This window comes from Vanessa tameamea, chromosome 10 (genome assembly GCF_037043105.1).
Source record: "Vanessa tameamea isolate UH-Manoa-2023 chromosome 10, ilVanTame1 primary haplotype, whole genome shotgun sequence".
Lineage (NCBI taxonomy): Eukaryota > Metazoa > Arthropoda > Insecta > Lepidoptera > Nymphalidae > Vanessa > Vanessa tameamea.
Window position 1 is genome coordinate 8420970 of NC_087318.1, and position 20648 is coordinate 8441617.

The 20648-nt window shown below is 29.2% G+C and overlaps 2 protein-coding genes and 1 long non-coding RNA gene across 4 annotated transcripts; 2 read left to right on the top strand and 1 right to left on the bottom strand.

Moving 5' to 3' along the window:
* Positions 1-1065: 1065 nt before the first annotated feature.
* On the bottom strand, positions 1066-8461 carry LOC113392978 (ATP-dependent RNA helicase me31b). 2 transcript variants are annotated; one of them, XM_026629634.2, is made up of 8 exons: positions 8343-8461; positions 7653-7867; positions 7494-7575; positions 7191-7397; positions 6830-7001; positions 6225-6375; positions 5949-6144; positions 1066-3534 (listed from the first exon to the last, which is right to left on the bottom strand). In XM_026629634.2, exons 2-8 carry the CDS (start codon positions 7712-7714, stop codon positions 3085-3087), a joined length of 1320 nt encoding a protein of 439 aa, XP_026485419.1. In that variant the 5' UTR covers positions 7715-7867; positions 8343-8461; the 3' UTR covers positions 1066-3084. The 2 variants fall into 2 exon arrangements, with proteins under 2 accessions (XP_026485419.1, XP_026485428.1); XM_026629643.2 differs by lacking the exon at positions 8343-8461 and adding an exon at positions 8126-8256.
* A 956-nt stretch (positions 8462-9417) lies between these two features.
* LOC113392985 (WW domain-binding protein 4) lies at positions 9418-12430 on the top strand. Its single transcript, XM_026629658.2, has 7 exons — positions 9418-9451; positions 9560-9632; positions 9701-9892; positions 10067-10214; positions 10603-10693; positions 11107-11274; positions 12220-12430. Coding segments are annotated over exons 1-7 (864 nt in total). The 5' UTR covers positions 9418-9449; the 3' UTR covers positions 12410-12430.
* Positions 12431-18495: 6065 nt separating this feature from the next.
* Positions 18496-20327, top strand: LOC135193453 (uncharacterized). The gene is made up of 2 exons (XR_010309245.1): positions 18496-18856; positions 19856-20327. It is a non-coding gene; the product is annotated as an uncharacterized LOC135193453 (long non-coding RNA).
* The last annotated feature ends 321 nt before the right edge of the window (positions 20328-20648 follow it).

Genomic DNA, 20648 nt, shown 5'->3' on the forward strand with positions numbered 1-20648 from the left:
TTTTCATTCCATTTCCAAAAATAAAAACTTGATTACACATTTACTTTAAAATTTATTTAAAAAATAAAACACTGAAGGAAACTGCATCCAAGTTCAGGATTACTTTCGAATTAATACTTTTGATAAGTATGCAAACTGCAGTAAAATATAAAATTATAGGCGGGAAAATAAAAGGTGTGCCGTCTCAAATTCATGTCGTGTATGTGTAAAGTTAGAAATTAATTCTTTCTTTTTTTTCATTTACAATTTAAATTATTGTTACCAATAACAGTATTGACTAATAGTCTTTTAAATTCAACAAAATTTTTGTGATCATAAATATGAATACTTCGTTCGAACAAACCGCTCAAATTGTGGCATTCGTGCGGAAAGGCTTGGATCAACGAACGATTGCTAGAAATTTAAATTTAAACCAGTCTACGGTTTCTAGAGTATATTGAAGGTCTGTAGCGGCAGGTTCTTAGAAAAGGAGACCTGGTACCGGCAGAACTTGAGCAACAACCCGTCGTGACGACCGATTGCTTAGATTGTTTCAACTTCCCTACGATATAATCACATCAGTAAACATTAAAACAGAACTGAATGTGGTGCGTGGACTAAACGTGAGTGTAAGAACAATAAGGAGGCTTAAGGAAGCTATCTAACTCTTGTAAGTGTTTAGTTAGCCTATTCTAACAAATAAACAACTTTATCATTAGATTGATTAATTGTATGATAATCTAGTCTATTCCAATCGAAGGAATTAAGATAAACAAACCTTCGATTTACGTATACCACGCGATTTGCTAATAAATTAACTATATTGTGAGTACTATAGTGTAAATACTATTGAGTATTTTACTGTTTATTTCAGTCCTTCGGCATAAATCTTATTCTTAGTCTTCTTCTGCACGTACTATCAAATATAATATAACAACTCATCGAAAATTGTTGTGTTCTTTAGTATTAATAGATAAATAAGCTATAGGGACATGCGTAAATATTGGATTCAATTTGTATGCGACACCGAGAGGACGCGAATGATTAAAATTATGTTATTTCAAAATTCGAATTAAAACAAAAACATTATGTGAAGAGTTTATTTTTGGCCCATTTTTTTAACAAAAATATATTTATGATATTACAAACATTTTTGCACATGACGTAGAGCATGTGTAAATATTTCCATTTCCACATTTCTCGTAAATTCACTATGCATTTAAACGAATGTGAGAAAAAATCAACATCTTGAAATATATAATTGGATGAAATGCAAAGGTTAGCTTGAAGTTTTATGTTGTATATATTTAAGCCTGAATATTGGAAGTTTTGAAGATTTTTTTTTGTAATGTAAACAATATCAAAACAATTTTAGTTAACTTGTTAATGACATTTTAATTCAATTGATGTGCTCAATAAAAATAGGATTTACTTTTATGATATATTCTTGTATAGTTTTTAGGTTTTAAGTTCATGATTTATTGTTTGAAATAGAATTTTATAAAAATATCTATGATATGCTGCCTTTTTTCACTTGGCAAACAGATGAGACGTCTAAAATGTAAGTTATTCCATTCTTAAGACAATCCAAAACACTAATATTTTTGTACTAATCGAATATCACTATTAAGAATAAGACGATTTATATTAACTATAGCACATTTGTCACTTTGTTTTTAAATAGAAATTAACTACTTTACCCCAATTAATTTAAAGAGTAATCGGAAGACAAAATCAAGATAAAACATCTCATCTCATTACCATATTTGTATAACCTGGTGATGAATTTGATATCACAGTTACAGATATTTCAACAATCTAGACACTTCTCTCTCTAACAATTGCTTTGTTTTTAAAATCAAAATCTGTTAAATATTTATAAGATTAAAACAAGGCAATACAGAGAATATTTTAAGATAAATTAAACAATGATGTCAAACAATGGCAGTATACAATTAATGTGTTTATAGAACATATTTTTTATAAATATAATATGCATTTAGATTTACCTTGACTGTGACCAATTATATAACTCTTCACGAGACATCCCAAATTTTTAAACCCCGAGAGCTCATCATTTTTAAATTTAATTGAACACAAATGGCTCTCATTATAACCCCTCAAGAAGCAGAGCAATATTCATAATGCAAGCCGTTAAACATAATGAATGTATTCCCCTGCTTTGTTAGCTTGTCACAAGTGAACTTTTCAATTGTAATCTTTGATTTGAGAAAAGGGCTGTCAGTAGGCAGACTGTTGTTCTTTAAAGTACCCCTTATGCCAATATAATTTTTTGAAAATTACTGAACAACCCATTCTCTAGATCAAGACCTTACATTTTTTTCTTTTTACATTGTGACTGTTACCGCTTTAAATTAACAATAAAATATAAGAATTGCAAAATCAAGTTAATGCAACAATGACTATATCCAAATAAATAATCACATCACAGGTAATTCTAGTTCTTTTTTTGTGACTTTTAGCTTATTTAAAATCTTGTGTCAATTTGCTGCTTTAACCTGATTTCAAATAGGAACGGCTCGAAGTAAATGCATTGTTTCAAGCGGCCAGAAACAACAACTATGACGCTGATATATTCAATGAATTATTTTTCGATATGTTGTATTTGAGCTAGTCTTATTACCTACCCATACGCGGATAAATATAAATGTTAATTTATGTGAAGTTTTAAATTAAATATGTGCTAGCTCAAATTTTTTACATAAGTATGGGTAGGTAGAGTTGCACAAGTTAAAAGTCTACCACAATTTATGTTTTGATCACTGACAAATTTAGATAGACTCTCACAAAGTAGGATAATCAGATAAATATTTTACTTTTTAACAATCGCAGGAAACCGCACACAGAATCCAATATGGACAAAGAGCGCAAGGTGCCTTTCGTAAGTTCCGATGTTTATTATATACACTTTTAAAAAATTAACCTTTTCTAGGTTCAAGTCTTATTTCACGATAAACTATATACACGCACATATCGTTACAATAAATTCATTACACTTTTTACAAATAAGTTTTTTGTTTTTGTAATTTTATCCTAATTCCATTCACCAGTCAGTAAGTCCAGGAGGCGAAGGGGCCGGCGGCGTTACTTGCCGACGTCGTCCTCGTCCGCGCGTGCCACGTACAGCGCCGGGTCGATCACCTTCGGGATCGGCTTGATCTCCGTGCCCAGCTCCTGCTCGATGCGGTGCAGTGCGAACCGGTCGTCGTACGTGATCAGATTGATCGCTATACCGAGGTGCCCGAACCGTCCCGAGCGGCCGATGCGGTGGAGGTAGGTCTCCGCCATGCGCGGAAAGTCGAAGTTGATGACCACGTTCACCGCCTGCACGTCTATACCTCTGGTGAACAGATCGGAGCACACTAAGTTGCGACAGAGGCCCGCGCGGAAATCGTGGAACACTCGATTACGATGCGCTTGAGCCATGCGCGCGTGGATGTAATAGCAGCAGTAACCCAATTCGGTTATTTTCTTTGCGAGCAACTCCACACGTTGCGTTGAATTGCAAAATATAATGGACTGGTTTATTTGCAGCTGTAAAAATATAATACACAATTTTTTTATGATATATCGTAAATGAGAATAAAAAGTCTTTACATTGATGGAATTCCGAACTAGTCATTAAGGCTTTGTATGGATTGAAAACCACTAAAAATATATTAAATTCTAAAATGTATATATGTACATATAAATAATGCTGAACTAAAATCTGTGAACTTTAGGGTTAAGACTATTTAGTGATGGCGAAAGTTGAACATAGGATAAATAGCCACTATTGTGTTAATACACACAATAAATAATTTTATTCAAAATTGCATTTAAATTGTTGTCAACCATCTATCTTAACAGTACTATAATAAACAACTTTTTATTTTATTAATGTATGTTTTTATACTAAATTGAATGTTAATATTTTTTTTATACAAAGAAAATATCTCTTCAATTTATCCTTTAATTAAAATAAAGATTATTAATAACATTAAAAAAACTAATTATAAAAATAAATCAGAACAAAATATTTTATCATAGAGCTAAATGTTTATTATATATATATTTATTTGCTCTTTGTCGACTATTATATATTCATTGTTTTTGAATTAATTATAAAAATGTATAAAATTATTATTAAAATTTTTAACTACTTGTATAAAATAAATAACCCTAATTCATTTCAGATAAGTTCATATTTATTTTGTTTAGTCAGTGAACTCAGCACTAAATGAAACTTTGTTGTTGTTACAATAATGTTATCAAAAGTTCAGAAATAAACTAATTTATGTTCACAAAAATAATTTATTGGCCAGATAAGAAACAAGTGTGTTGTCCATTCAATTGACGATCAAAGCATAATACTACCAGACTTATAATTTTAAAGCTATCTTGCTTTCATTGTGAATATCTTCACCATGATTGATTTTGTATTTTTTTAATTTAATTGGGACACTGCTATCCTGGTTTATACTATAAAACTCAATCTTTCCAATTTAATCATGAGCACAAAACGAATAAAGTTTTTAGAATTCAATAACCATGTCATGCTGTATGCACCACATATACATCTTCTTTTTTTTTAATCTTAAATTTATACAGATCATTAGCATTAGTAAAATATTAATCATTTTCATGTTAAAAAGCTAATTTCAACACAATTATTAAAATCATTTATTTAATTATTGCACACAGCATGCTACAAAACAAATAACAGTTTAAATATAAAGTATGCATTTATCTCTTGAGACTTCTTGCAGACCATAATTCGAAAAGCAAGGGAAGCACAAAGTGCACATTTGGTTATAGTGCACATTAACAAATTAAGTCTACATATCTTAAATAATGTCAGATTATAAGATTTTCATGCAGGATAAATATAATTGTATATTATTTAATTTATTTGTAGACAAAGATTAACTACTGACTTTTTGGTAATATTAAATTTGATTCAATCTTATAAAATTACTAAAACATATTATTTCGATTTTTATGTGTTATGTTTTAAATAATTAAGTTAATAAATGATAAATTTATCATTTATTTACAAACGTGTAAAAAACTGTGTATGATATAAGCCATTACTAATAGCAACAAAGTTGGCTAAGGACTTCTGCAACTTAAAGCAACTAAGGGAGGATTTTATTAGCTATAACCCAAACTTTAAAGATTGGAAAAAATTAATTAAAAAAGACAGGAGGAATAATGGGAGCACATATTTGGACCGATTGTGCAAGTGACAATATTAATGTAATTACACAGAGTGTAATTCAGTTGCATTGTAAGCTCTGCATGCAACGAAAGCAAGGCAAGGCACCATGTTATACATGATATTAAGTTATGGACAAGAGCAAAAGGTCCAGCTTAATTAACTAATATCATTCTAATTAGAAACAGTGTATAAATCATGGTATTACTTAAGCCCACTACAAATAACTAAGCCATCAAGAAGCACAACATCATTGTAAAAATTAAAGGCTAATAAATAAAACGAGAAAAAGAACACAATTTTTCAATACAATAGAACTTTACCTTTCTTTTTTGTGAACATTGAGATATGTGAAAAGGCTTTTTACAAATTAGTAAGAAATTTGGTCAAATAAATTGATTCCAGAAATAACAGAAAATATATTTTATACTATATACTTTTTTTATAACTATAACGTGTGCTGAATAATATTATTTTTAATAATAACACATTTCATTTACTTTCTTTCCTATTTCAACTGTCAAAAATTAAAAAAAATGTATTGGAGACTTAATAAAACTATTTATTTTTTTAATTATACATTTCCTAGTCTTTTACTTATTTATTGTAGGGTATTAAGGACAAAGGCATAGATATATAGATTATCATTACTATAAAACTTTTAACTTTTGAAATATATTTTAATTCTACTTGGAAAATAGGCAATAAATAATTATCATATTAAAAATATTGAATAGTTAGACAGCCTTACCTTTGAAAACAATGTATTTAAACAGTGCACTTTTTGTCTCTCTTGCACAAATGCATAGTACTGTGTTACACCTTTCAATGTTAATTCCTCCATGAGATTAATCTCATATGGCTCTTTTAAATGTTTCTCCATAAACTGTTTAACACTCAGCGGAAAAGTTGCTGAGAATAACAATATTTGACGTTCTTTTGGTAGTCTAAAAAATGTATTAAAGAAATTAATACAAATTTAAGAAGATAATAGGCAATATAAAAAAAAAACATTGATTATTTTAACCTTGAAATAACTGTATCCAGCATGCCTTTGAAATCCTGAGAAAGAAGTTTATCTGCCTCATCAAGAACCAACATCCTGCAGTTTTCCATCTTTGCAACTTGCTTATCCATGAGATCAATCATACGCCCTGGTGTGGCAATTATTACTTGAACTGAAAGAATATTGCAAAAATTATATGGCTAGTTTGATATTTGTTAACAGTTTAAGACTCTTCCAAATACACACAGAAGTAGTAAAGACCAATAAACTATATTAACATTAAATTGACATGACCATTTTCATTAGTCAAGATCTTGAATACTCTTTGGTATTTATAAAGGACACATAATAAAAATTGCACCTTAATTGTTGGCAATGTTTATATATAACCATTGCAATTAAAACTAAAGTGCATATTAGTAGTTAAGTGGAATATTGTTGTATTATAAATATCTATTAATCAAGAACTGTTTGTAGTGCACTATATAGAGCTAGAGCGAATAGCATGCTATATATAAATCTATGGTTCCTTTATCGCTACTTAAGCATTTTCTATAGCAATGAATGGGTTAAACATGGGTTTTTATTATGACCAATTAACATCATTTTTATTCAAACCCCATTACCATTTTGGTAAATGCGCATTATGTCATCTCGCAGGTTTGTTCCTCCCGTGGTTACCATTACACGAATGTCTGTGTGTTTTGCTAGCTCAATGCATATTTGTGATGTTTGTAGAGCCAATTCTCTTGTAGGTACCACAACTAAGGCTTGTATAGTATCTTTTTTTGGATCAACCTACAACCAAGACACACTAAATAAGAAACAAATAAAATTGAAATCCTATTCAAAAGAATTATGAAAATGTCATAATCAGAACTGTTTTTTCTCACTTATGATCAAGTGAAGGGGAATCCAAAAGTATCATCATTTCTTAAAAGAGACATGTTTGATTCAGGTTTGAAAATATTTTTTTTTAATTTTTACCTGTTCTAAAACTGGAATACAATATGCCCCTGTTTTACCAGTGCCGTTCTTGGCCCTTGCTAATACATCTTTACCACTAAGTGCGATGGGAATTGAAGCCTCTTGAATAGGAGATGGTTTCTCCCAACCTTTTTCAAAAATGCCCATCAGTATTTCCCTTTTAAGACAAAATTCTTCAAACTCATTTCCTCTTGTGTCTGTCACATCCTGTTGGAACAATTATTAAATAATTTAATCATGTAACTTAATAAATCTTAAAATAAAATTTTGTTTTTTTAAGATGTGGGTACTTTGTAAACTTACACTGGTTTTGATTCTTCTGTCTTTAGGCGGTAGTTTTAATTTTGATTTCCACCCAATATCTTCCACAGTTTTATCAACATCTCTGTAATAATTGTAAAAGAATGTTAGAGAAAGTTGGTTGTACAAAACAAAGAAAAGAAAATAAAATTATAATCCTACCCTTTCTGACTGCTCATGTTTCCGACGTGATTACTTGAACTAATTCTATTTTCGGTCATCATTTTACCAAATAAGCCCTCTATGGGTGACTAAAATTAGAAACTTATCAAATCTTTATTCGAGTCCAACACTAAACAAATTTCACGATAAGTCACTTTTAAATACATATGCTACTTTAGAAGTTTATCACGTTAACCAACTTAGTCCGGAAATATCTGTAACAAACAAAAACAAATTATTCAGATTTACCAACTGAGACCGAAAATATTTGCAACAGTAAGCAAATTACAAAATTCATTCAAAGTACGCTTCCATCAAAGACATTTGAGACGCGTCAACAAGCAATGTATACCATCAACTTATAAGACATAATATACGTTTACTAAACTGGAGCTACTATATATGAAAACAATAATAAAAATGTACGTAACTAAAACTTTAGTCTTTAAAAAAAAGTTACGTATCTTAATTACCAAAACTATTTAATCGAGATTGGCAATCGATCAAGAAGATTTGCTGCGATTAATTTTACAAAAGAACTTCTATATTTAATATGGCCGCCATATAAACTATTAAATAGAAACAGTTAAATGAAGGTAAAAATTATTGCACCGTATATTTAGTTTCAGTTATAGAAACTTTTAAGGCGAATATTTAATAGTAAAATATCATTAATAAAACAAAAATCACCTTGATAAAACTTTAAAAAAGACGACGACACTCGATACTCGAAGACGACATCACAAAGTAAGCAAGCAGATGTGTTGCTATATGCTAAAACTAAACAATCATAGATATTTTAAACTTTTATTGTACCCACTACGAAGTATTTCAACGTATATTTTTACCACACATAATGTAGTTAATAATTGAATTAATCGTCTGAAGGTTTGTTTTTGAGTTTAATTTAAAATATATATATATATAAACGAAAAATATTAGTAAATATATTTTTTCTAATATAAATTATATTTATAATACTATACGACTTTTACAATTAATATGTCAATTAAGCCTTAAATATGATATTGATGTCTATACTCACTTGTACTGCTGAGTTCTAAGTTCCAACTTAAAGGTTTAATGACCCACTGTTATCGATTGAGGGTTCAATAATAATTATAATAATATCGATCAACTATTTGTTCTTATCACATTACGCTGTTACTTTTTTATTAACAATTATCAGATTGAAACTTAAACACTAGTATCTTCAATAAGACGAAACGTCTAACTTTTCTCACTACGGTAATTTAAGATATGGTAAACAAAATGGAGGGATAGTACATGCTGATACGGTGTTTATCTAAAACGAATTAACAGGTTGTTTTGCAATTTAAATAAGACTTCAATTTATGTAAAACTTATTTAATGTGCTGCGATCTTTATAATAATAATTAAATCTATATTCAATCATTTATTTAACATTGTATAAGATACCTATGCAAAATTGAAGTTTTTTTTTGTGATAAAATGATAACATTGTTTGATTCACATCGTGTAGCTAGAATTTATTATTATGTGCATACATTTCATTATTTGAAGAATCTATTATATTCGCTTTGTATCTGTTGGATCTGTTGAACTGTATAATGTATACTCTGTAATATTTAAGGTATGGTTCATGAATGAACTGTCAAAAAGTGACATTACTTCTACAAGTTCATGAAAGTTTATTTCAATTATTTATTATTGTATTTTATATTTTTCAGCTCTATTATATTACTTTAGTTTTAAGTTATATTTACCTATAGTGTAATGGTTAATTTATAACAATTGCAATTGTAATTATTTAACATGTAAGTAAACCCAATAATATAATTATTTTTGATGGAACAATCAATACTCAAATATTTAACGTGTATTCAAATATTTAATATTATTGTGTTTTTCTTGTATCATTTAAGGACTACATACTGGAAATCGCAGGATCGTAAATATTGCGAATTTTGCAAATGCTGGTTTGCTGACAATAAAGTTGTAAGTATTTCTTCCGTTAACAAGTCCTCGTTCATTGTTGGTAATAATTAAAAAAAAAATCTTTTTAGTCTGTATCATTCCATGAAAATGGTAAAAAGCACAAAGAAAGTGTTAAGAAGCATATTAATCAACTGAGTAAAAGAAGTGCAAAGGAATTTAAACAGAAGGAGAAAATCGAAGATGATATTAAAAAAATGGAAGCGGCCGCGATGACTGCGTATTTGAAAGACATACAGAATAATGCTGACCTAACTTCACAAGTAAATATTCATTATATTTAATTACACCTCTTGAATGATTGTATGTATGGGTTACTAATATGATTATAAAATAACATACCATTGTTGACAGCAATTTAGTGTAATTATAATGTTCATACAATTAGCAAATTTACTTTATAGTTTTACTCAAGATAATCTTATTTTATCGTATAGAGCATCAATGAAATGTTGGAAGTAAGTGGAAACAATAGTAAAGATATTGTGGTATCCAGTAACATTAGCACAAAAGAAACGCCCTTATGGAAAGAAGTTAAAAATGAAGAGAAAGATGGCACATATTTCTGGAATACTCAGACGAATGGTAAAAACTGTAAATATAATAAAGATGATTCTATAAAAAACATTTTATTTTAGTAAATCTAAAATTATAAACATAGAATATGACTTAACTACGCTTATGCTGTGGATTTTGTAGGAGTTTGTTCAGTGCTTAAAACATATTTCACAAAGGGTTATGACCATCCGTCTGCCCGATTATTGCCCTATATAAATTGGGGGCACTCTTGTACTCTGCAACTGAAACTAAACTAAGCTCCATAAAATTAACTTTAAACATGTAAAGTAATCAATAACGGACTTATAAATCTTACCACTTTTTTATTATCTACTAGGTTTTATATTGTCATTTATATACGTAACTGAAGAAATCATATATACTGTGTACCTAAGATTGCACATTTCTATTTCAGAGACAACCTGGGACCCTCCAGATAATTATATATCATTGGCACAGCAAGAAGAAAAGGAGAAGGAGACACAGAAGCGTGAGAAGAGAATAAAGTAATAATTAGTGTTTAAGTTGTTATAATTAATATTTGATTATAAAGCTCTGAGGTGAAGGAATTACGAAAAGAGTAATAATAAAAATTTCTGAAATAGTATTTCTAATATAGTTATACAAAAAAAAACGAAATTACTAGTAATTAAATAAGCAACATCTTTCTATATTATGTGTTAGAATACACATAATATAGAAAATTGTTATAAAATAATGACTACAGAATGAATTAAGGTTATTATAATTTGCAGCTAAAACAATAGCATCCCGGCCATTTAAAAAAATAATAATTCATCATTATAATGATAAATTAATATAAAAAGAAAAAATACAATTGAGTTTCTTCCACTGGTTCTTTGGTCTGAAGTATTTTTTGTATAATGCTTTTATAATTAGTAAAAAATAATTTCCTTAGAAAACAGAAGCAAAAAGAAGCTATAATGGAAGTTAAAGCTCATATGTCAAGAGAAAGCATGAGAGAGTTAGCTGTTGATAAAGACAAGCCTCCACCATGTCGGACTGTACATTTTGGACCAGCACCTATCAGTAAACCTTATGGGTCTTGGAAACCGATTGTGAAAGAGTGAGTAAATTATAATATTAGATTTATAAAAAATATAGTTTGTTAAGAACAAACAATAAATTATACACAAATAACAATAAAATATTAGATTAAACAAACCTAGTTATGTTGCTGAGTGCATAGCCCATTCCAGTCGAAGTAGGAATAAAGATAAACAAATCTGACATTTATGTATTTCATGCGATTTGCTATATTTTGCTCTTCTAAGAGTTTTGATTAATATATCTTTATTTATAATACATCACTATTACACTTAACTACTCATATCCACTTTAATTTTACTTCTAAAATTCCGATTACAGTTTCGTCGACGTTCAAAACGCCATTTTTTCGCAAAGAGTTATAGATTAATAAAGCTCTCGACCAATGATATCGCGTCAATTTGCTGTCAAATGTTTGTTTTGCTTTTCTCCTATTTTAAGGTTGGAATAGACTAGACATATCATAATTATATATCTACTAAAATGCATTGGTGGAATAAAAAATAAACCTGCTCAAAAGAAGAGGAGGCACTAACCCAGCAGTGGGACATTTGTAGGCTTACTTTTACTTTTATCAAATGGACTTCATGTTGGTCAAACAGTCACCTCTGTCCCTTGATATATAAATTGTGAGAAATACAAATTATTCCTTACTCATCAACCGCATAACCAACCATAATGTTAAATGTTACCTTTTAATGCCACGGCTCACTCAACCTTCACCATAACTTATCAACTTGAATGAAAAGATGGCGTTTGTTATTAGAACTTTCGAAGTTAAATTGAAGTGGATTTTAATTTTTAGTAGCTGCAACATAAATAAAGAAATATGATTCTATAACTATATGAGCTGTTTGTAGTGCATAATATAGCAGAATTGTTCGCAAAATCGCATGGAATAAGTCATCAGTGTTTATAAAATTATAAAAGCATTACTTTTATTTTACAACATCTCTGTTTTCAGACCAGAGGTGAAAATCGACTTGCAATTACCAAAATCGCAAAAGGAAATTATTCCGCCACCCGTTGTGATGGAACCAGAGATTATACAATTCAAAGAAAAGCGCATAGAGTCACTGGGTGAGGGTCCAGTTGAATTTAAGAAGAGAAAATTAAATAAGCGCAATGCGAGACAAAAATTAGACGACGATTAAAACAATATATGATTTAAATAATTGTTTTTATTTTTATTGATATAACAAGTAAATGAAATGTACCTATATATTTTTAAAAGTTCTACCAAAAAAGCTTGTGGCTCTTGGAACATACCTGGAATTATGTATTCAGGCGAATAACTAGTTAAACTAACCAAAGGAATTAAAATAAAATAATAGTTTTATCATTTGCTACAAAATTTCATATTTTAATTCAATATCTTGAGTACAGGTTGATTATAAATGTGAAAACGATATAACTTCTTAAATAAACAACTTGTTACTGTACTTTATCACTATTATGTTTATAAGTCTTGTTTAACTATTATAGTTTATACCCTACTACTTGCTATCAGTCTCTGCATTTTAGATTGAAGAACAAACATAAAAAGAAAATATCTTAGTTTTTCCGGCTAGGAAAGTTGAAATTTTTCTCTACTATAATATGCAAGTATTATGCATATATATCTTCGTCTTGAATTACACTGTTTATTGATGAAAGTCACATTAAAATCGGTTTTGCATAGTTTAAAATATCTAAGCGAAATAATTATAAGGGAAGTGACGTTTTTGACTATCTAGGTAATATATAATATTAACAGCGAAAGTTATACATCCGGACATTATGTACACTATCCGAACACTATATATAAAATCTACTCTTTACAAAGTAATAAGTGAGCACAGAATGAATAATATTATCTAGCTGATTAACAAGTATCTATAGGTGAAGAGTATACGTTTTTATTACAATTTCCTTTATCTACAAATATAAATGTAACAATTAAATGTTGTTATTTGAAGTAGTAATAATCATAATTTTCAAAATATTATAATTAACATTGTCATAGATAGACTTAACGTTAATAAAAAAAGTATGTTGAAAGCTCAATAACCATAAATCAAAATAAAAAAAAAAAAACAAATCAATACGAGCATTTGGTGTCACTCATGAACTTCTACGGTCATAAAATATTTAAAAATAATTGAAATAGTAAATAATGCTAGAAACATTGCAAGAAAACTTTTATAGGTGCTCATGAGATGATAGTTTTTCTTTTTTTTTGGCATCGGTAGGCAGACGAGCCACCTGATGATAAGGCACCACTACCCATAGACATTAGCGCCTTATGAAAATTAATAAACTAAAATCATTTATTAGGAATTACTTTTTATATTGTTTTATAGAAATCTTAGTTGTCGTATTCAATTTTTCTAAGAACAAAATGATTTTCTAAAATTGAGAATTTCATTATTTGGTAGGCTAAGGAATAATTACGCTATGATGTAAAGCCTAAGGTAAGTAGGTATATTTGCTTAAAATATTTAATTGAATAGGCAAACATTACGAACTAGCCTATTAAATATGGTATGCCTTTTTTTTTCGCATTTAATATCTGACTTGACGGACTGTGACTCGATCAAGTTTTTATTAATTACTTTGATTAACTTAGATCTGCTATTATAATATATCAGGTAATATATGTTATATAATGTTTTCCTGATCGAATTTTGGCCATTTTTTTAGGATATAGGTAGGCGGATAAGCACATGGGCCACCTGATGCTAAGCGGTTACCACCGCTCATAGATAATGTCACCAATTTCGCACAAAATTTTATATGCTTTTTGTGTCTGTAGTTACACTGGCTCACTCACTCTTCAAACTGGAAAACAGATATACTAAATATTGAAGTTTGGCGGTAGAATATCTGCTTATTAATCAACGTTATTTTTAACATGGGACTCATTTTAAAATAACTTATTGAGAAGGGTAGGAATGTTTAAGCGATGCCCATAGTAATTTAATATTTATCAGTTACTTAAAATAACTCAAAATGATCTATTACCATTGAAACGCAACGTCCAAATTGGCATAACGCACCGACCACTCACGCCGAGGACGTAATGAAAATGAGATTCTCAATTAAATTGAATTTGTAATATTGTTTGTTTAGAAGCAGGAACCCCGCATTTTTTAGGTACTTTAACCTACCACCTACCTCAAATAAACAAATAAAAAACCTTGTTGTCTTTAATTTATTGTATTTATTTTTTATAAACTCATAATTTAATTGCCATTTATAATTAGATCAGTGTCCTTAAAGAGTAATAATTTTTTTGTAGAATTTGCCTATCATACAAAAGTTTACGTCAAAATTTGATAATAAAATTACTCAACAAATCGCAAGCATCGTAATATTTACGGTTACTATGAGTGACAATCAATATTACTCAAAGTTTTAATTTTTTTTATTTATATTAGTGTGTATTTCCGATATATTATAATTATTCCAATAATTTATTATGATTGGTATGTCATTTTATTTTCTATACATTATGAAATAAATGAATATGTAAATATAACCCATAGAAAATATATACGGAAAAAATAATGTAATAGCATCACGATGCTTTGTATCGCCTGACTATACTAGTTGTGCTTATACACACATACGCTGTTACACGCAACAAGCTTAAAAATGACAGAAACTGAAACAAAAACAACTTGACGCCAACAAAAGCTTGTTTTGCAGAAACATTTGGAAGACAAAAAGCTTAAAATTTTCTACATCTTCGTCGGTAGTGACGTAATCGTCAAGGGATTAGCTACTAGGTAATAAATTTGCTACTATCCAAATGAAAATAACATGATAGTTATCACAATAATAATATATGTCCAAAACTAAATAAGTATAATAAATTACCGTACGTTTTACAAAAGAATTTATAACAAATTAATGTTTATTAAAGGCTCAGGTGAAAATCGAAACTTAAATACAAATACTTTTTCTGCAAAGAGAGAGCCCTAGGTATTAATTATTCTATCTTCAAAACTTTTAAATCACATCGAAGGTTTTAGGCACATAGGTAGTCTTAAATGAACGCATACTTAATTGGCCTCAATTAGTAGGACGTGTGTAGAAATTCATTATCGTATTAGGATATGCCAGTTAATATAACTATACCATATGAATGATAGCAGAGGTTACTTGTTTGTGATGAAGTGAAATATCTGGGAGATTGTGTAATGAATACCTACTTATATAATTTAAATATTTCATCAACCTGGTAACATAAAAGTCTTAGGAAAAACATCGGACTTATTACATACATATGTATATAATATACATATACATAATATATACATAAACAAAATAATAGGTAAAGTATGGTATAGTAAAAAAGTCGTCATCAAAAATTTAAAACGTATAAATCTAATTCCGTCGATTTCAGATAGTAAAATGTTTCAATCACTACCTTACCTATACTACTTATCATGTTATTATATCCAAAGCTTGAAAGATGTTAGGATTTGTAAGGACTTGCAAGTATGCACTTATATACTTGTATAGAATAGAATGGATTAGAATGGCAAAATTACCCTTAAATATTATATACTAACTGTGCCCGCGACTTCGTGCGCTTTTGAATTTAACAAAAAAGTTATTGTTCTGTTCGCAGATTTTATTATATCTTATTAATTCTGTATAAGGCAGCTTTTGTGATATTAAGTCGTTAATGGGAGGAAACCGACGTAACAGCGGCGCGAGGGCTGGGCGCGGTACTCGACAGTATATGGTCATTGCAGCGTAACTTTATTATTATTTTATATAAAAGCCTAGCTTAAGTTAATCCTTATTACATCAGCTATCTAACAGTGAAAGTCCCGTCAAACTCCAGCCAGACATACAAAAATTGTAAAAAATGTTATTTTGGTATATGTACCGTGTATACAAATAGCATATGTATGCGTGTGTAAACGCATACATATGCCTTTAGTAAAAATCGGTTATTTTAATATTACAAACAGACACTCCAATTTTATTTAGTTTTTGGCGTATTATAGGTGTAACCTATAATACGACAAAAACACAACCTATATAACACTAATAGCAACACTCTCCGGCTTCGCACGCAGACAATTGATTAGCATTAACTTTAGGGGTTAGTTAGTCGTGTTAGGTAAAAAAATGTTTTATGATTTGGCCACAAAATCATAACAGATAAACAGACAGAGTTCCTTTCACCTTTATAATATCAGTATAGAATTAAGATAGAAAATGAGGAGGGCGCTTAGCAAAAAAGTGTTAAGTTATTAGGAATATTTATTTATTGGTTACTTTATATAAATATTTTATAAATGAGAAATATGAATAGTAATTTTATTGTCTTCGTTATCTTCCAATCATCCGATCAGGATTACAAATGAATTGGAGAAAATAGCTTCGCAAACAACCTATATTTTTTTATTAATTTGTAATAGACAGTTAGTTGTAGTAGATAGAAAATAGTTATAAAGAGTTGACCTTAAGAGATAGATAGATACTATCGCGGACTTTTGTGTAGGCTTTTTTAAGACCTACGATTTTCTACATTTTTTGTTTTTTTAGTTATTATGTATCTCCTGAGGTTAAACGAGCTGTAGCGATATATTTATAGATATATTATCGATTCTTTACAATTAATTTAATGATGGTTCATTACACCGTAATGTAAACACGGCAGCTTGTGCTCCTATATACTAGTTAAAAAAAATTGCTACAACAATGTTTAATACTAATTAGATATAAAGCAACCCTAAACAGATTCAATTTTATTATCCACTGTAATGTGTACCTACATTTAAAGTTGTTTCGATGTTTACCAGAAGTTTTTAGTAGGTACTGTACTCACACTTCGAAGTAACACTACTACGAAATGTGTAGGTACTGAAGACATTTGATATAGGGATAGTAAAACCTTACTATATTAATTTTATACAATAGGAAAATGTAGTTTCAGTATTGATTCAATTTAAGTATTTATCTACATTACAATTTAATTGCTAGGTCTTATTCAAATTTTAATATATTTTATATAAGTCCTAAAAAATTAAAAAAGAAACCCGCTTCTAACATTGTAATTAACCCACCCTTGTAGGACTTCGCACTCACAAAATTGGTGGCGAGCGCTTAAAATAATTCAAAGCTTCTTAGTTGTCAGAGTTTCCATCTATTACGCGCCAGCGATATCGTTGTTCTATTAAATAAATCGTTTAACATATTGAAAGTATGTTGAATTTTAGTTAGCTATTTACTGATTTATAAAAATTAACGGATGAAAAAAAATGATGAACCTGATATTTAATAAATTTACAATACTTTTAATTTATTTCTCTAGCTTCTCGTCTTGACACAGAGATGCAAAGTTACGCTTCTCATTTCCAAACCGTTTGAAATTGAAATATGCAAAAATCCTTTTTTAGTGATCGTTTAAGTCGCGATAGGATTAAAAAGGCTTTTAAATTTCATACAATGTGTTATTTTGTTATATAAAGTGAAGATCTCCCTCATTTCTGGCCCTTAGACTCTATTGTTTGCTACTTATATTTATATAAAACGTGCAAAATCTGCGTGTACATTTATAGTTTATATGCCAACTTCGAATATATATATTATAATGAACATAAATCAACCTGGTAATCTTATTTCTTTTTTCTTTAATTAATATAAATATCTTAAGCAATAAAAGTTGTAATGTAAAAAGCCGATACATATCAAGGTTGCCACTGACAATAGCATTGTTTTATTCTGAGGATTGTTTTCATTCCAAATTGACATAAATATGTATATTGACTTGTAGATATAAATGGATTCTGAAATTAAATGAACTACGTGAAACCCTTTTATATTACTAAAAATAAAACTGTTGGTTGACTTTATCTGCCATGAATTATGCAACCTTTTTCGAAACGCACTGCTTTTTCTGCTGTAAGTTTTATTAATATTGATGCAGTATTTTTTATTAAGGTCAAACTAAAACATTTCTAATTCATTAATTTAAATGTATAAACTAAGTGCTTATGTTATAAAAATTAAAATAAAAGGTATAATAAAAATAAGGTTATAAAAGATAAGGTATTTTGGTTTTTTGTATTTGTAGGTATAGTCTTTATCACCTATTTTCCTACTTTTAGTAGTTGGGTCTCCATATCTTTTAGTAATAAATTTTGTTACAATAACGATAGTACGGAGTACGTACGTACTAACAGACAGTATAAGAAGCGTAAGTAACGTACAACAAACTTACATACATATTATATATTTATTATCCGTGTTCCTTGTTGGCTCGAATAAAATAAATGTTTTTTGAGTCCTCCACGTAGGTATATCTATTGTTACGGTGATCCGGGTTGAATATGTAAATGACATAGTTCTCTTAACGCTTAATGTGACATTGTGTATAGTAGGTAGATGTCCGGTATCATTGAACGTCCAAGACGGTGTGGTGATTAGTTTTTCCAATCACGGACGGGACATTGTTCTTCGTATATATAAGAATTGGGATTAGGATCAAACAGCATTATAGTCACAGCAGCTGACAACATTCCTGTCTAGTGTCTCTAGATTCGACGTTGTTGTTTTAACGAAACGGATTTTGAATACATTTCAACATGTTCAAACTGGTAAGAATTTTTATTTAGATTTTTTTTTTAGATTAGATTATTAACAAATTCGATTTTCAAAAACTATTTTGCGTTATTAGTTAATGGAATAATAATAAAGTGGTGACTTTATAGGTGAAAGGGACATTTGTTTCAGTTGATTTTCATACAAAACTAGATATTGAACGCCACTACGGTCGGAATTGTTTAATTTTTAACCGACTTTAAAAAAGGTGGAGGTTGTTTATGTTTATTAGATATACGTTACCTCTCTATTGCATATAATATTGTTTGTTTTGAAGGGTACTTTTCACGTTTGGTTTCTATTAAATTTGAAGAATCAAATTTACGTGAATATAATATTTGATAAAATTAGAAAGTTTCCAGGAAAATTTCGGTTAAACCATTTGAGTCAACTTTGGGCTTAGAGTTACTTCTTTAAATAAACTAAAAAAAATAAACTAAAAGTGAACTATTTCTCTTCGTGTTTTGCTTAATGCAATCGCATTGATAGATTGCGCCTCATTAAATCTATAATAATAAAATCATAATCAAAATATACGTAGTAGATGCATATATAACTCAAGAATTCAATTGAATGTAATTCCGGTTTGGAAATAAAATTCTACCGATGATAAAACTGGCAAGGAAATCAATAGTTACTCTTTTTCACAAACTAATATATACAATCAGTAAATAAAACTTTCATGATAATCAACTATACTATCTCTACACCTATAATAAGTACACAATATTGTATTAAGTATTACGAATCGTTATTTTAGATCAGTGACGAATCGTTTTGCGTAACGGGAGGGTTGTTTCTATACGTCACATACATGCAGCTTCGAAAGTCAAGAAAGAGTTTTTAATAGGTCATTTTTCAATTACGCCATGTAGACAAATATATCGGACCGTACCGTAATATACAAAACAAATCATTTTTTGAATATAGAAACCGGAAATTACTCATTAAATAAAATGTATTTAAGTACTTACAAAATTATTTTTTCTTCGTAGATGTTGCTTTTCATCGCCGCGGCAATGCTCTTTGTAGCACCAGTTTCCGCAAAGCCTCAAGTTCTCGTCGACTACGGATACTACGCGCCTGCCTACGTCGCATCCTACAACACTCCCTTGGCCTACTCGTACCCATACGCCTACGCTTACCCTTATTCCTACCCGTTAGCGTATTACTAAATTACGATTTTTATAAACGATTTTATTTAATCGCCATCGTTATGCAATAATTGTGTTTTTTAGTAGTAATTTCATTTTTCATGGACCAAGTCGAAACGTAGCTTTACGCTGTGGGTGATATGTTTATATTTTAAAACATAATAATACACACAATATAGTTATATACATATGATCAGTGTTTATTTCGCGCTAATAATATTAATGAAAAAAAAAAAAATGTGATGTCGAGAAAGAAATCTAAATATTATTTATTTATTCTTCAAGATATAAATATAATATATACTTAAGTAAATAGAGGTTTTTTTTTTCTAATTATTTAACACCTTTTATTTTAATAATATATGCTACATTTTAAATTGATTAACAGATTGGAATCCTTAATTAAAGCATTGTCAGTCCTTATGGCACTTAATGCTTTTAATTCAATTCATTACAATTACCTTGAAATAGCTGTTTGACAAAGGAGGTATTAAATAAATTCGCACTGCATCATGATAATATAATAATAATTATGATCTCATTATTGCACACTTCGTATGCGAAAATGCGTGATAACTGTGACTGATCTATTATTTATGATGATGATGTCGTCCTGACCACAAGACCAACGAGG